The 14,261-nt window shown below is 42.9% G+C and overlaps 1 protein-coding gene and 1 pseudogene across 2 annotated transcripts in view; both read left to right on the top strand.

The window, feature by feature from the left end:
- The window catches only part of LOC103218110 (UDP-glucuronosyltransferase 1A6), a 104,311-nt gene that overhangs the window by 22,683 nt on the left and 67,367 nt on the right, over positions 1-14,261 (top strand). Inside the window, exon 1 of one of the 2 annotated variants that reach the window (XM_073020142.1) lies at positions 4,592-5,201. The exons of the other annotated variant lie outside the window; for it this stretch is intronic. Coding sequence (XP_072876243.1) covers positions 4,677-5,201 — 525 coding nt within the window. The 5' untranslated portion in view covers positions 4,592-4,676. Of the gene's footprint in view, positions 1-4,591; positions 5,202-14,261 lie in introns of those variants that run through there. 2 annotated transcript variants of the gene reach the window in all.
- LOC140712636 (UDP-glucuronosyltransferase 1A5 pseudogene) lies at positions 10,478-11,431 on the top strand (annotated as a pseudogene).

A 14,261-nucleotide genomic window follows, 5' to 3' on the forward strand; every position in this document is an offset into this window, starting at 1 on the left:
AAGGAGTGATGTGACTCATAGAGACTGTTCATTTATAAAGGCGCCGTCTTCATGGTTGTGGATGTGCCTCATCTGGACAGGAGCAGGGACACTACATTGAGAACTAATCCATCCAAATCATGCTGCAAGATTATCAGTAGAAAGGATGAAGGAATAGCAATTTACAATTGTTGATGTGATAATTTTTAGTGGTCCCGTCTTGCAAAAGACAGAGAGGTGACCACAGGAGACCTAAGCACTCAGAGGAAGTAGAAGTTTCAAACAGGTTGACTCAGTTCAGTGGAATTGGATCAATGTAGGTGCAATGGATGTCTGTGATCAGAGAATGAAACACAGATTTCAGTTTCCAAAGAGGGAATTTTGGATTATAATAGGAGAATGTTTCTTGTGAAGACACTACTTTAAAAAAGTTCTTAATAGGTTAACTTCATGGTCTAATACAGAATTGTCCAATAGAAATATCATGTAAACCACAGACGTAATTTAAACTTTTCTAGCGGGCATGTTAGACACCAGAGAAAACCACTGAAATTAATTTGAATATGCATTTTATTTAACCAGATGTATCCCAAATATCCTTTCAACATGTATTCAATATAAAATTGATACTGAAATGTTGAATATAGTTTTTTTTGTTGTTAAGTTTTCAAAATCTAGCATATATTTGCCACTTACAGCATATCTCCATTTGGAATAGCCACATTTCAAGTGCTCAATAGTCATATGTAGTTAGTGACCACAATATGGTCAATGTTTATAAATGTTCCATGGACAAAACTAAAATTCTGTCTTTTCAATTTTTCTATCTTTTTTTTTTTCTTTTGAGATGGAGTCTCACTCTGTCACCCAGTCTGGAGTGCAGTGGTGGGATCTCAGCTCATTGCAATCTCTACCTCCCAGGTTCAACCGATTCTTCTGCCTCAGCTTCCCAAGTAGCTGGAACTACAGGTGCATGGGACCACATCCAGCTAATTTTTTTTTTTTTTTGTATTTTTTATGGAGATGGAGTTTCATCATGTTGGCCAGGCTGATCTCAAATGCCTGATCTCAAGTGATTCACTCACCTCGGCCTCCCAAAGTGCTGGGATTACAGGCATCAGCCACCACACCTAGGCAATTTTTCTATCTTTTAAAAGACCCTCTATGGAATCTGCCCAATTCTGTGAAGGATGTCTTAAAAAAATCCCCATATATAACAAATTCTACTCAAGTTACAGTTTGGTTCTTAAATAGCTTTTGCTTTGTACGTAGTGATTAGATTGGTGCATGTAGGTTTGAGACTTGTATTTTCTTCACATAATTTGCTGTTATCATTAAATAATAATCCTCAAAATACATTTTATCTGATACCAGTATTACTACTCCTATGTTATGTTTTGAATTCCCCATCTCTTTTAATATGAAAATAATTTGTGTGCAAGTGGGTGGCTCACACCTGTGATTTCCACCCTTTGGGAGACCGAGGAGGATTGCTTGAGCCCAGGAGTCTGAGAGCAGCCTGGGCAACATGCTGAGACTCCATCTCTACAAAAAAATTAAAAAATTATCCAGTTGTGTTGGCGCACACTTGTGGTCCCAGCTACTCGGGAGGCTGAGGCAGGAGGATCACTTGGTCCCAGGAGGTGGAGGCTGCAGGAGGTGAAGGTATGCCATGTTCACTCCACCTCACTCCAGCCTGGGTGACAGAGCGAGGCCCCATCTCAAAAAAAAAATAAAAATTTATTTGGAATGTGAAAATCTTGTTTTAAAGTTTAGAAAACATTTTTATAAATTCCAATATGAAAAGCTGGGTGCAGCGGCATGTGCCTGTGGTCCCAGCTACTTGAGAGGCTCAGGTGAGAGGATCATTGAGCTCAGGAGTTTCAGCTCCTGTGGTTTGTTGATTGACTGATTGATTGAAAACACAAGAAAATCCAAAATGACTTTAATCTGATCATTTCTTTTGATGTCAGCATTCTGATTCTGTCCATCATTGTATTCTTTCCATTGAGTGTAAGCTCATTCCTTTAACAGAAATTTCCTTTTTCCTTCTTAATTTTGGAATTCCATGGCACTTTTCCATTTCCATGGAGACGCAGTGCAGCATCCTCAAGTCTCCAATTCTTACATCTGTCTCTTTCACTTGTAAGAGCCCTTGTGATTATATTGTCCCACCCAGACATCCAGGATAATCTCCCCATGTCAAAACCCTTAATTAAATCACATCTGTAAAGTTTCTTCCACCTGTAATGGAACATATTCCCAGGTTTGAGCAACTACAGTGTAGATACTTTTGCGGGGCTGTGATTCTGCCTACCGCAGACACTAAGCTTAAAGTGAAACCCACATCTTATTCAAAGCTTGGAGGTTTTCCTCCATTTGGCCATTTAAATATAATTTTTGTTCCTGTCCTCCATAGTCTTCTATTCTCCAGGCTTCAGAGCTATCAGCTTACCATTCAATTATCTCCTTTTCTCCTTATCTTCCTTTTTTTTATTTTTAAAAAAACAATACTTTCAAAGAGCAAAAATTTTAGAATTTGATGAGGTTTATTCTAGTGAAATTTTTATCGTTTGTACTTTTTGTACGCTAAGGATGCTTTGTCTACCTCAAGATATAGTTTTTACATTCTCTTAAAAACATTAAAGGGTTCCAGTTTGTATGTTTAGCTCTGTGAGATTGGCAGAGGGGAACTGGATCACTCAGGTCAGGTTTTCGGGATGCCTTTTTCTGTCTCTGGACTTTGCTGGGGTGACTGCACTGACACCCATGGCTTCAACCACCACATATGCTGATGGCTCCAAGTCTATCTGTGCAGCCCAGACCCCTCTTCATCTTCAGACCCTGGAAGCTGATGCCTTGGGCAGCTCCTCCTATTTCCCAGGCACCAGGAATGTGAGCTTCTCCCTCCCCACAGTCCTTCTCTCCCCAGCGCTCCCATGTCTCTGAAGGCACCACCATCTTCCAAGATACATGGGCCTCCCCAGGGTCTAGGAGTGCCAGACATGTAACTAGAAATGAGATGGCATCACTGTCTAAATAAAACACCACTAGATGGAGATAGAACAGGGGAGCCCCTTGAATGTGGCAAGAGCACCCTCCCAGGCACGTTCCACCCTCATCCTGGGCTCATCAGGAGGGTGCTTAGGAGGTACACAGTTTTAAGGGGGTTGGAGGAATAGTTCAGAGGCTGAGATGTTGCACCCACAGCTGAGAATCCCTTTCTAGTGCTCTGTGTCCTCACAAATCCCCGGAAATCATCCTCCCCTGGAGAGTTCCCAAAGCCCTTGCAGACCCGCCTTCTCTGTGCTGTCCTGCCTGTGCCCCCTGGTGGACACCTCCATTCACTGCCTGTCCCGTGGGTTCTGTCCAAAGGTGGAATCTGTTATCAATGTGGATTTCTAATGGGGGTAACTTCCTCCCCAAGGGAAGCCTCAGCCTCACCAGCAATGGCAGACACAGCCAGGTATGTAGACATAGAGGAAGTGAGATAGAAAGTGTGGCCAGCCCAGAGAGCCTGCCCACATCATCCTGCAGTGACCAGGACAAGGAGGCCTCAGCAATCTTGCCAAGCAGATGTAGGAGTGACTTTCTCGAGCCTCATGGGCTTGAGACCATTGTGAGTGCTCAGGATATCTCCCTTAGAAAGGCACACATTTAATTCTCCATCTTGAAATGTGAACTAGGACCCCCACAAATTATGCAGCCCCCAGAAATTATTCTGTTCTGAAGGAACCATTCTTATCAGAAATTGGTGCTGGATTGACTTGGAGAAAAGCCTGACCACAACCTTCAGGATGAAATAAGGCCTGGATGAATGGACACTTTAGCAGACTTGCGGAAGATTGGAGCCTTCGGCATTCAGAAGAGGAATGCAGACTGTGCCAGATCTGAGGCCAGGATCCAGCCTCCCAGGTTCAGGGAGCTCCCTGGGTCCTTGCTAAAGTTGTCTTGCCCATGTGTGCTTTAGACAGCAGCACCTTTATTTCATGGGATAGATGGAGAATTCTCAACAGAGCCTTTGCAAGAATCTGATCATCACATCTTGAACTCAGCCTCCCTGTAGCTTTTTTTTATGTTGACAGCCACTTCATAGAGTCTTCTGTGATCCTTAAGAGAAATATCCTTGTGCAAAAAAAAAGGCCAAAACCACATAGTGAGCCTCCCCACTCCCTGTTTCAAGAAAGCTGGCTTAGCAATGTTGCCTGTTTTTTGGATGTGCTGTGTTACCCATTCGTGGGAAGAAAGAGTTTTAAGAGTTAGCAAATAGGGTCACATCCAGCAGAGAACATGTGGTTGGGGACTAGGGCAATGGTGACTCCTCAGACCCCAGCTGCAGCCTGATAAACGTGGTTAACAGAGAAGGAGGAGGCAGTGACATGAAATGGGTGTTCACAGCCTTGTGTTGGGAATTGAATGAGAAACAAGAGCTTGAACTTGGATGTTCCCCAGAGTGAGCGCAAGGTCAGATGAGTTTTTCAAGATAGGGGTGATCGGTATTTCCCAGGGTGGGGCCCATAATGAAAGGCAATGATAGATTAACGAACAGGTAATAAGTAACTGAAGGAGGGCACTCTGTCTTCCAATTACATGATGATTTGCTAGGTGGCTCAGTGACAAGGTAATTAAGACGAAGGAAAGAAATGTAGGAGGCACAGCATGGGGTGGACAGTCAGCTGTCAGTGGCTTCTGCTGAGATGGCCACAGGACTCCAGGTTCCCCTGCCACAACTGGCCACAGGACTGCTGCTCCTCCTCAGTGTCCAGCCCTGGGCTGAGAGTGGGAAGGTGCTGGTGGTGCCCACTGATGGCAGCCACTGGCTCAGCATGCGGGAGGCCGTGCGGGAGCTCCATGCCAGAGGCCACCAGGTGGTGGTCCTCACCCCGGAGGTGAATATGCACGTCAAAGAAGAGAACTTTTTCACCCTGACAACTTATGCTGTTCCGTGGACCCAGGACGAATTTGATCGCTTTTTGCTGGGACACAGTCAATCGTTCTTCGAAACAGAAAATCTTCTGATGAGATTTTCTAGAAGTATGGCAATTATGAACAATATATCTTTGATTATACATAGGTCTTGCGTGGAGCTACTGCATAATGAGGCCCTGATCAGGCACCTGAATGCTACTTCCTTTGATGTGGTTTTAACAGACCCCTTTCACCTCTGCGGGGCGGTGCTGGCTAAGTACCTGTCGATTCCTGCTGTGTTTTTTTTGAGGAACATTCTATGTGACTTAGACTTTAAGGGCACACAGTGTCCAAATCCTTACTCGTATATTCCTAAGTTTCTAACGACCAATTCAGACCACATGACATTCCTGCAAAGGGTCAAGAACATGCTCTACCCTCTGGCCCTGTCCTACATTTGCGATACTGTTTCTGTTCCTTATGCAAGCCTTGCCTCTGAGCTTTTTCAGAGAGAGGTGTCAGTGGTGGATCTTCTCAGTCATGCATCCGTGTGGCTGTTCCGATCGGACTTTGTGATGGACTACCCCAGGCCGATCATGCCCAACATGGTCTTCATTGGAGGCATCAACTGTGCCAACAGGAAGCCACTATCTCAGGTCTGTATTGGTGCCTTCATCCAATCAATGTTCCAAGCAAAACACTTTTTTAAAAATGTATTTACTTACGAGCATCTTCGTATCTAGTTATCTTTCCAAAGATGTCATTTCTGCTTCTCATTGTTGTAATAGTCTTCAGTGAGATAAACTTTTAAAGGATCAATGGTAGTGCAGTTCAGGCTTTCAATGGCCACTGAGAGGAAGGAGAGGCAGGGACGAGGATCTGTCAAAGGATGGTCAAGGAGTGATGTGACTCACACAGACTATTCATTTGTAAAGGCGCCGTCTTCATGGTTGTGGATGTGCCTCATCTGGGCAGGAGCAGGGACGCTACATTGAGAACTAATCCATCCAAATCTTGCTGCAAGGTTTTTAGTAGAAAGGATGAAGGAATAGCAATGTACAATTGTTGATGTGATAATTTTTAGTGGTCCCGTCTTGCAGAAGACAGAGAGGTGACCACAGGAGACGAAAGCACTCAGAGGAAGTACAAGTTTCAAAGAGGTTGACTCAGTTCAGTGGAATTGGATCAATGTAGGTACAATGAATGTCTGTGATCAGAGAATGAAACACAGATTTCAGTTTCCAGAGAGGGAATTTTGGATTATAATAGGAGAATGTTTCTTGTGAAGATGCTACTTAAAAAAAGTTCTTAATAGGTTAACTTCATGGTCTAATACAGAATTGTCCAATAGAAATATTATGTAAACCACATACGTAATTTAAACTTTTCTAGTGGGCATTTTAGAAACCAAAAAAAAAGAAGCCACTGAAATTAATTTGAATAATGCATTTTATTTAACCAGATGTATCCCAAATATTATCCTTTCAACATGTGTTCAATATAAAACTAATACTTAATATAGTTTTTTTGTTTTTAAGTCTTCAAAATCTAGCATATATTTGCCACTTACAGCATATCTCCATTTGGAATAGCCACATTTCAAGTGCTCAATAGTCATATGTAGTTAGTGACCACAATATGGTCAATGTTTATAAATGTTCCATGGACAAAACTAAAATTCTGTCTTTTCCATTTTTCTATCTTTTTTTGTTTTTCTTTTGAGATGGGGTCTCACTCTGTCACCCAGTCTGGAGTGCAGTGGTGGGATCTCAGCTCATTGCAATCTCTACCTCCAGGTTCAACCGATTCTTCTGCCTCAGCTTCCCAAGTAGCTGGAACTACATGTGCATGGCACCACGTCCAGCTAATTTTTTTTTTTTTTTGTATTTTTTATGGAGATGGAGTTTCATCAGGTTGGCCCAGCTGATCTCAAATGCCTGATCTCAAGTGATTCACTTGCTTCAACCTCCCAAAGTGCTGGGATTACAGGCATCCGCCACCACACCTAGGCAATTTTTCTATCTTTTAAAAGACCCTCTACTGAATCTGCCCAATTCTGTGATGGATGTCTTAAAAAAAATCCCCGTATATAACAAATTCTACTCAAGTTACAGTTTGGTTCTTAAATAGTTTTTGCTTTATACATAGTGATGAGATTGGTGAATATAGGTTTGAGACTTGCATTTTCTTCACATAGTTTGCTGTTATCATTAAATAATAATCCTCAAAATACATTTTATCTGATATCAGTATTGCTACTCCTATGTTATGTTTTGAATTCCCCATCTCTTTTAATTTGAAAATAATTTGTGTGCAAGTGGGTGGCTCACACCTGTGATTTCCACCCTTTGGGAGACCGAGGAGGATTGCTTGAGCCCAGGAGTCTGAGAGCAGCCTGGGCAACATGCTGAGACTCCATCTCTACAAAAAAATAAAACAATTATCCAGTTGTGTTGGCACACACTTGTGGTCCCAGCTACTCGGGAGGCTGAGGCAGGAGGATCACTTGATCCCAGGAGGTGGAGGCTGCAGGAGGTGAAGGTATGCCATGTTCACTCCACCTCACTCCAGCCTGGGTGACAGAGCGAGGCCCCATCTCAAAAAAAAAAAAAAAAAAAAAAAAAAATTTATTTGGAATGTGAAAATCTTGTTTTAAAGTTTAGAAAACATTTTTATAAATTCCAATATGAAAAGCTGGGTGCAGCGGCATGTGCCTGCGGTCCCAGCTACTTGGGAGGCTCAGGTGAGAGGATCATTGAGCTCAGGAGTTTCAGCTCCTGTGGTTTGTTGATTGATTGATTGATTGAAAACACAAGAAAACCCAAAATGACTTTAATCTGATCATTTCTTTTGATGTCAGCATTCTGATTCTGTCCATAATTGTATTCTTTCCATTGAGTGTAAGCTCATTCCTTTAACAGAAATTTCCTTTTTCCTTCTTAATTTTGGAATTCCATGGCACTTTTCCATTTCCATGGAGACGCAGTGCAGCATCCTCAAATCTCCAATTCTTACATCTGTCTCTTTCACTTGTAAGAGCCCTTGTGATTATATTGTCCCACCCAGACATCCAGGATAATCTCCCCATGTCAAAACCCTTAATTAAATCACATCTGTAAAGTTTCTTCCACCTGTAATGGAACATATTCCCAGGTTTGAGCAACTACAGTGTAGATACTTTTGCGGGGCTGTGATTCTGCCTACCGCAGACACTAAGCTTAAAGTGAAACCCACATCTTATTCAAAGCTTGGAGGTCTTCCTCTATTTGGCCATTCAAATTTAATTTTTGTTCCTGTCCTCCATAGTCTTCTATTCTCCAGGCTTCAGAGCTATCAGCTTACCATTCAATTATCTCCTTTTCTCTTTATCTTCCTTTTCTTCTATTTTTAAAAAACAATACTTTCGAAGAGCAAAAATTTTAGAATTTGATGAGGTTTATTCTAGTGAAATTTTTATCGTTTGTACTTTTTGTACCGTAAGGATGCTTTGTCTACCTCAAGATATAGTTTTTAAGTTCTCTTAAAACATTAAAGGATTCCAGTTTGTATGTTTAGCTCTGTGAGATTGGCAGAGGGGAACTGGATCACTCAGGTCAGGTTTTCAGGATGCCTTTTTCTGTCTCTGGACTTTGCTGGGGTGACTGCACTGACACCCATGGCTTCAACCACCACATATGCTGATGGCTCCAAGTCTATCTGTGCAGCCCAGACCCCTCTTCATCTCCGGACCCTGGAAGCTGATGCCTTGGGCAGCTCCTCCTATTTCCCAGGCACCAGGAATGTGAGCTTCTCCCTCCCCACAGTCCTGCTCTCCCCAGCGCTCCCATGTCTCTGAAGGTACCACCATCTTGCAAGATACGTGGGCCTCCCCAGGGTCTAGGAGTGCCAGACATGTAACTAGAAATGAGATGGCATCACTGTCTAAATAAAACACCACTAGATGGAGATAGAACAGGGGAGCCCCTTGAATGTGACAAGAGCACCCTCCCAGGCATGTTCTACCCTCATCCCGGGCACATTAGGAGGGTGCTTCGGAGGTACACAGTTTTAAGGGGGTTGGAGGAATAGTTCAGAGGCTGAGATGTTGCACCCACAGCTGAGAATCCCTTTGTAGCGCTCTGTGTCCTCACAAATCCCCGGAAATCATCCTCCCCTGGAGAGTTCCCAAAGTCCTTGCAGACCCGCCTTCTCTGTGCTGTCCTGCCTTTGCCCCCTGGTGGACACCTCCATTCACTGCCTGTCCCGTGGGTTCTGTCCAAAGGTGGAATCTGTTATCAATGTGGATTTCTAATGGGGGTCACTTCCTCCCTAAGGGAAGTCTCAGCCTCACCAGCAATGGCAGACACAGCCAGGTATGTAGACATAGAGGAAGTGAGATAGAAAGTGTGGCCAGCCCAGAGAGCCTGCCCACATCATCCTGCAGTGACCAGGACAAGGAGGCCTCAGCAATCTTGCCAAGCAGATGTAGGGTGACTTTCTTGAGCCTCATGGGCTTGAGACTGTTGTGAGTGCTCAGGGTCTCTCCCTTAGAAAGGCACACATTTAATTCTCTGTCTTGAAATGTGAACTAGGACCCCCACAAATTATGCAGCCCCCACAAATTATTCTGTTCTGAAGGAACCATTCTTATCAGAAATTGGTGCTGGATTGACTTGGAGAAAAGCCTGACCACAACCTTCAGGATGAAATAAAGGCCTGAATGAATGGACACTTTAGCAGACTTGTGGAGGACTGGAGCCTTCAGCAGTCAGAAGAGGAATGCAGACTGTGCAAGATCTGAGACCAGGATCCAGCCTCCCAGGTTCAGGGAGCTCCCTGAACCAACCGTGGGTCCTTGCTAAGGTTGTCTTGCCCATGTGTGCTTTAGACAGCAGCACCTTTATTTCACGGGATAGATGGAGAATTCTCAACAAAGCCTTTGCAAGAATCTGATCATCACATCTTGAGCTCAGCCTCCCTGTAGCTTTTTTTTATGTTGACAGCCACTTCATAGAGAGACCTCTGTGATCCTTACAAGAAATATCCTTGTGCAAAAAAAAAGAACAAAACCACATAGTGAGCCTCCCCACTCCCTGTTTCAAGAAAGCTGGCTTAGCAATGTTGTCTGTTTTTTGGATGTGCTGTGTTACTCATACATGGGAAGAAAGAGTTTTAAGAGTTAGCAAATAGGGTCACATCCAGCAGAGAACATGTGGTTGGGGACTAGGGCAGTGGTGACTCCTCAGACCTCAGCTGCAGCCTGATAAATGTGTTTAATAGAGAGGTAGGAGGCAGTGACATGAAATGGGTGTTCACAGCCTTGTGTTGGGAATTGGATGAGAAACAAGAGCTTGAACTTGGATGTTCCCCAGAGTGAGTGCAAGGTCAGATGAGTTTTTCAAGATAGGAGTGATCGGTCTTTCTCAGGGTGGGGCCATAATGAAAGGCAACGATAGATTAAACGGTAATAAGTAACTGGAGGAGGGCACTCTGTCTTCAGTTACATGATGATTTGCTAGGTGGCTCAGTGACAAGGTAATTAAGACGAAGGCAACAAATGTAGGAGGCACAGCATGGGGTGGACAGTCAGCTGTTGATAGCTTCTGCTGAGATGGCCTCAGAACTCCAGGTTCCCCTGCCGCAGCGGGCCACAGAACTGCTGCTCCTCCTCAGTGTCCAGCCCTGGGCTGAGAGTGGGAAAGTGCTGGTGGTGCCCGCTGATGGCAGCCACTGGCTCAGCATGCGGGAGGCCGTGCGGGAGCTCCATGCCAGAGGCCACCAGGCGGTGGTCCTCACCCCGGAGGTGAATATGCACATCAAAGAAGAGAACTTTTTCACCCTGACAACCTATGCCATTTCATGGACCCAGGACGAATATGATCACCTTTTGCTGGGACACAGTCAATCGTTCTTCGAAACAGAAAATCTTCTGATGAGATTTTCTAGAAGTATGGCAATTATGAACAATATGTCTTTGATTATACATAGGTCTTGTGTGGAGCTACTGCATAATGAGGCTCTGATCAGGCACCTGAATGCTACTTCCTTTGATGTGGTCTTAACAGACCCCTTTCACCTCTGCGGGGTGGTGCTGGCTAAGTACCTTTCGATTCCTGCTGTGTTTCTTTTGAGGAACATTCCATGTGAGTTAGATTTTAAGGGCACACAGTGTCCAAATCCTTACTCGTATATTCCTAAGTTTCTAACGACCAATTCAGACCACATGACATTCCTGCAAAGGGTCAAGAACATGCTCTATCCTCTGGCCCTGTCCTACATTTGCGATACTGTTTCTGCCCCTTATGCAAGCCTTGCCTCTGAGCTTTTTCAGAGAGAGGTGTCAGTGGTGGATCTTCTCAGTCATGCATCCGTGTGGCTTTTCCGATCGGACTTTGTGATGGACTACCCCAGGCCGATCATGCCCAACATGGTCTTCATTGGAGGTATCAACTGTGCCAACAGGAAGCCACTATCTCAGGTCTGTATTGGTGCCTTCATCCAATCAATGTTCCAAGCAAAACACTTTTTAAAAAATGTATTTACTTACGAGCATCTTCGTATCTAGTTATCTTTCCAAAGATGTCATTTCTGCTTCTCATTGTTGTAATAGTCTTCAGTGAGATAAACTTTTAAAGGATCAATGGTAGTGCAGTTCAGGCAGTTCAATGGCCACTGAGAGGAAGGAGAGGCAGGGACGAGGATCTGTCAAAGGATGGTCAAGGAGTGATGTGACTCACACAGACTATTCATTTGTAAAGGCGCCGTCTTCATGGTTGTGGATGTGCCTCATCTGGGCAGGAGCAGGGACGCTACATTGAGAACTAATCCATCCAAATCTTGCTGCAAGGTTTTCAGTAGAAACGATGAAGGAATAGCAGTTTACAATTGTCGATGTGATAATTTTTAGTGGTCCCGTCTTGCAAAAGACAGAGAGGTGACCATAGGAGACCTAAGCACTCAGAGGAAGTACAAGTTTCAAAGAAGTTGACTCAGTTCAGTGGAATTGGGTCAATGTAGGTGCAATGAATGTCTGTGATCAGAGAATGAAACACAGAGTTCAGTTTCCAGAGAGGGAATTTTGGATTATAATAGGAGAATGTTTCTTGTGAAGATGCTACTTAAAAAAAGTTCTTAATAGGTTAACTTCATGGTCTAATACAGAATTGTCCAATAGAAATATTATGTAAACCACATACGTAATTTCAACTTTTCTAGTGGGCATGATAGAAACCAGAAAAGAAGAAGCCACCAAAATTAATTTGAATAATGCATTTTATTTAACCAGGTGTATCCCAAATATTATCGTTTCAGCATGTGTTCAGTATAAAATTAATATTCAATATAGTTTTTTTGTTATGTCTTCAAAATCTAGCATATATTTGCCATTTACAGCATATCTCCATTTGGTATAGCCACATTTCAAGTGCTCAATAGTCATATGTAGTTAGTGACCACAATATGGTCAATGTTTATAAATGTTCCGTGGACAAAACTAAAATTCAGTCTTTTCAATTTTTCTATCTTTTTTTGTTTTTCTTTTGAGATGGGGTCTCACTCTGTCACCCAGTCTGGAGTGCAGTGGTGGGATCTCAGCTCATTGCAATCTCTACCTCCCAGGTTCAACCGATTCTTCTGCCTCAGCTTCCCAAGTAGCTGGAACTACAGGTGCATGGCACCACGTCCAGCTAATATTTTTTTTTGTGTATTTTTTATGGAGATGGAGTTTTATCATGTTGGCCAGGCTGATCTTGAATGCCTGATCTCAAGTGATTCACTCACCTCGGCCTCCCAAAGTGCTGGGATTACAGGCATCAGCCACCACACCTAGGCAATTTTTCTATCTTTTAAAAGACCCTCTACTGAATCTGCCCAATTCTGTGATGGCTGTCTTAAAAAAAAATCCCCATATATAACAAATTCTACTCAAGTTACAGTTTGGTTCTTAAATAGTTTTTGCTTTATACATAGTGATGAGATTGGTGAATATAGGTTTGAGACTTGCATTTTCTTCACATAGTTTGCTGTTATCATTAAATAATAATCCTCAAAATACATTTTATCTGATACCAGTATTGCTACTCCTATGTTATTTTTTGAATTCCCCATCTCTTTTAATTTGAAAATAATTTGTGTGCAAGTGGGTGGCTCACACCTGTGATTTCCACCCTTTGGGAGACCGAGGGAGGAGGATTGCTTGAGCCCAGGAGTCTGAGAGCAGCCTGGGCAACATGCTGAGACTCCATCTCTACAAAAAAATAAAACAATTATCCAGTTGTGTTGGCACACACTTGTGGTCCCAGCTACTCGGGAGGCTGAGGCAGGAGGATCACTTGATCCCAGGAGGTGGAGGCTGCAGGAGGTGAAGGTATGCCATGTTCACTCCACCTCACTCCAGCCTGGGTGACAGAGCGAGGCCCCACCTCAAAAAAAAAATAAAAATTTATTTGGAATGTGAAAATCTTGTTTTAAAGTTTAGAAAACATTTTTATAAATTCCAATATGAAAAGCTGGGTGCAGTGGCATGTGCCTGTGGTCCCAGCTACTTGGGAGGCTCAGGTGAGAGGATCATTGAGCTCAGGAGTTTCAGCTCCTGTGGTTTGTTGATTGATTGATTGAAAACACAAGAAAACCCAAAATGACTTTAATCTGATCATTTCTTTTGATGTCAGCATTCTGATTCTGTCCATAATTGTATTCTTTCCATTGAGTGTAAGCTCATTCCTTTAACAGAAATTTCCTTTTTCCTTCTTAATTTTGGAATTCCATGGCACTTTTCCATTTCCATGGAGACGCAGTGCAGCATCCTCAAGTCTCCAATTCTTACATCTGTCTCTTTCACTTGTAAGAGCCCTTGTGATTATATTGTCCCACCAGACATGCAGGATGACCTCCCCATGTCAAAACCCTTAATTAAATCACATCTGTAAAGTTTCTTCCACCTGTAATGGAACATATTCCCAGGTTTGAGCAACTACAGTGTAGATACTTTTGCGGGGCTGTGATTCTGCCTACCGCAGACACTAAGCTTAAAGTGAATCCCACATCTTATTCAAAGCTTGGAGGTCTTCCTCTATTTGGCCATTTAAATATAATTTTTGTTCCTGTCCTCCATAGTCTTCTATTCTCCAGGCTTCAGAGCTATCAGCTTACCATTCAATTATCTCCTTTTCTCCTTATCTTCCTTTTTTTTATTTTTTTAAAAATAATACTTTCAAAGAGCAAAAATTTTAGAATTTGATGAGGTTTATTCTAGTGAAGTTTTTATCGTTTGAACTTTTTGTACGCTAAGGATGCTTTGTCTACCTCAAGATATAGTTTTTACATTCTCTTAAAAACATTAAAGGATTCCAGTTTGTATGTTTAGCTCTGTGAGATTGGCAGAGGGGAACTGGATC

This window comes from Chlorocebus sabaeus, chromosome 10 (assembly GCF_047675955.1).
Source record: "Chlorocebus sabaeus isolate Y175 chromosome 10, mChlSab1.0.hap1, whole genome shotgun sequence".
Lineage (NCBI taxonomy): Eukaryota > Metazoa > Chordata > Mammalia > Primates > Cercopithecidae > Chlorocebus > Chlorocebus sabaeus.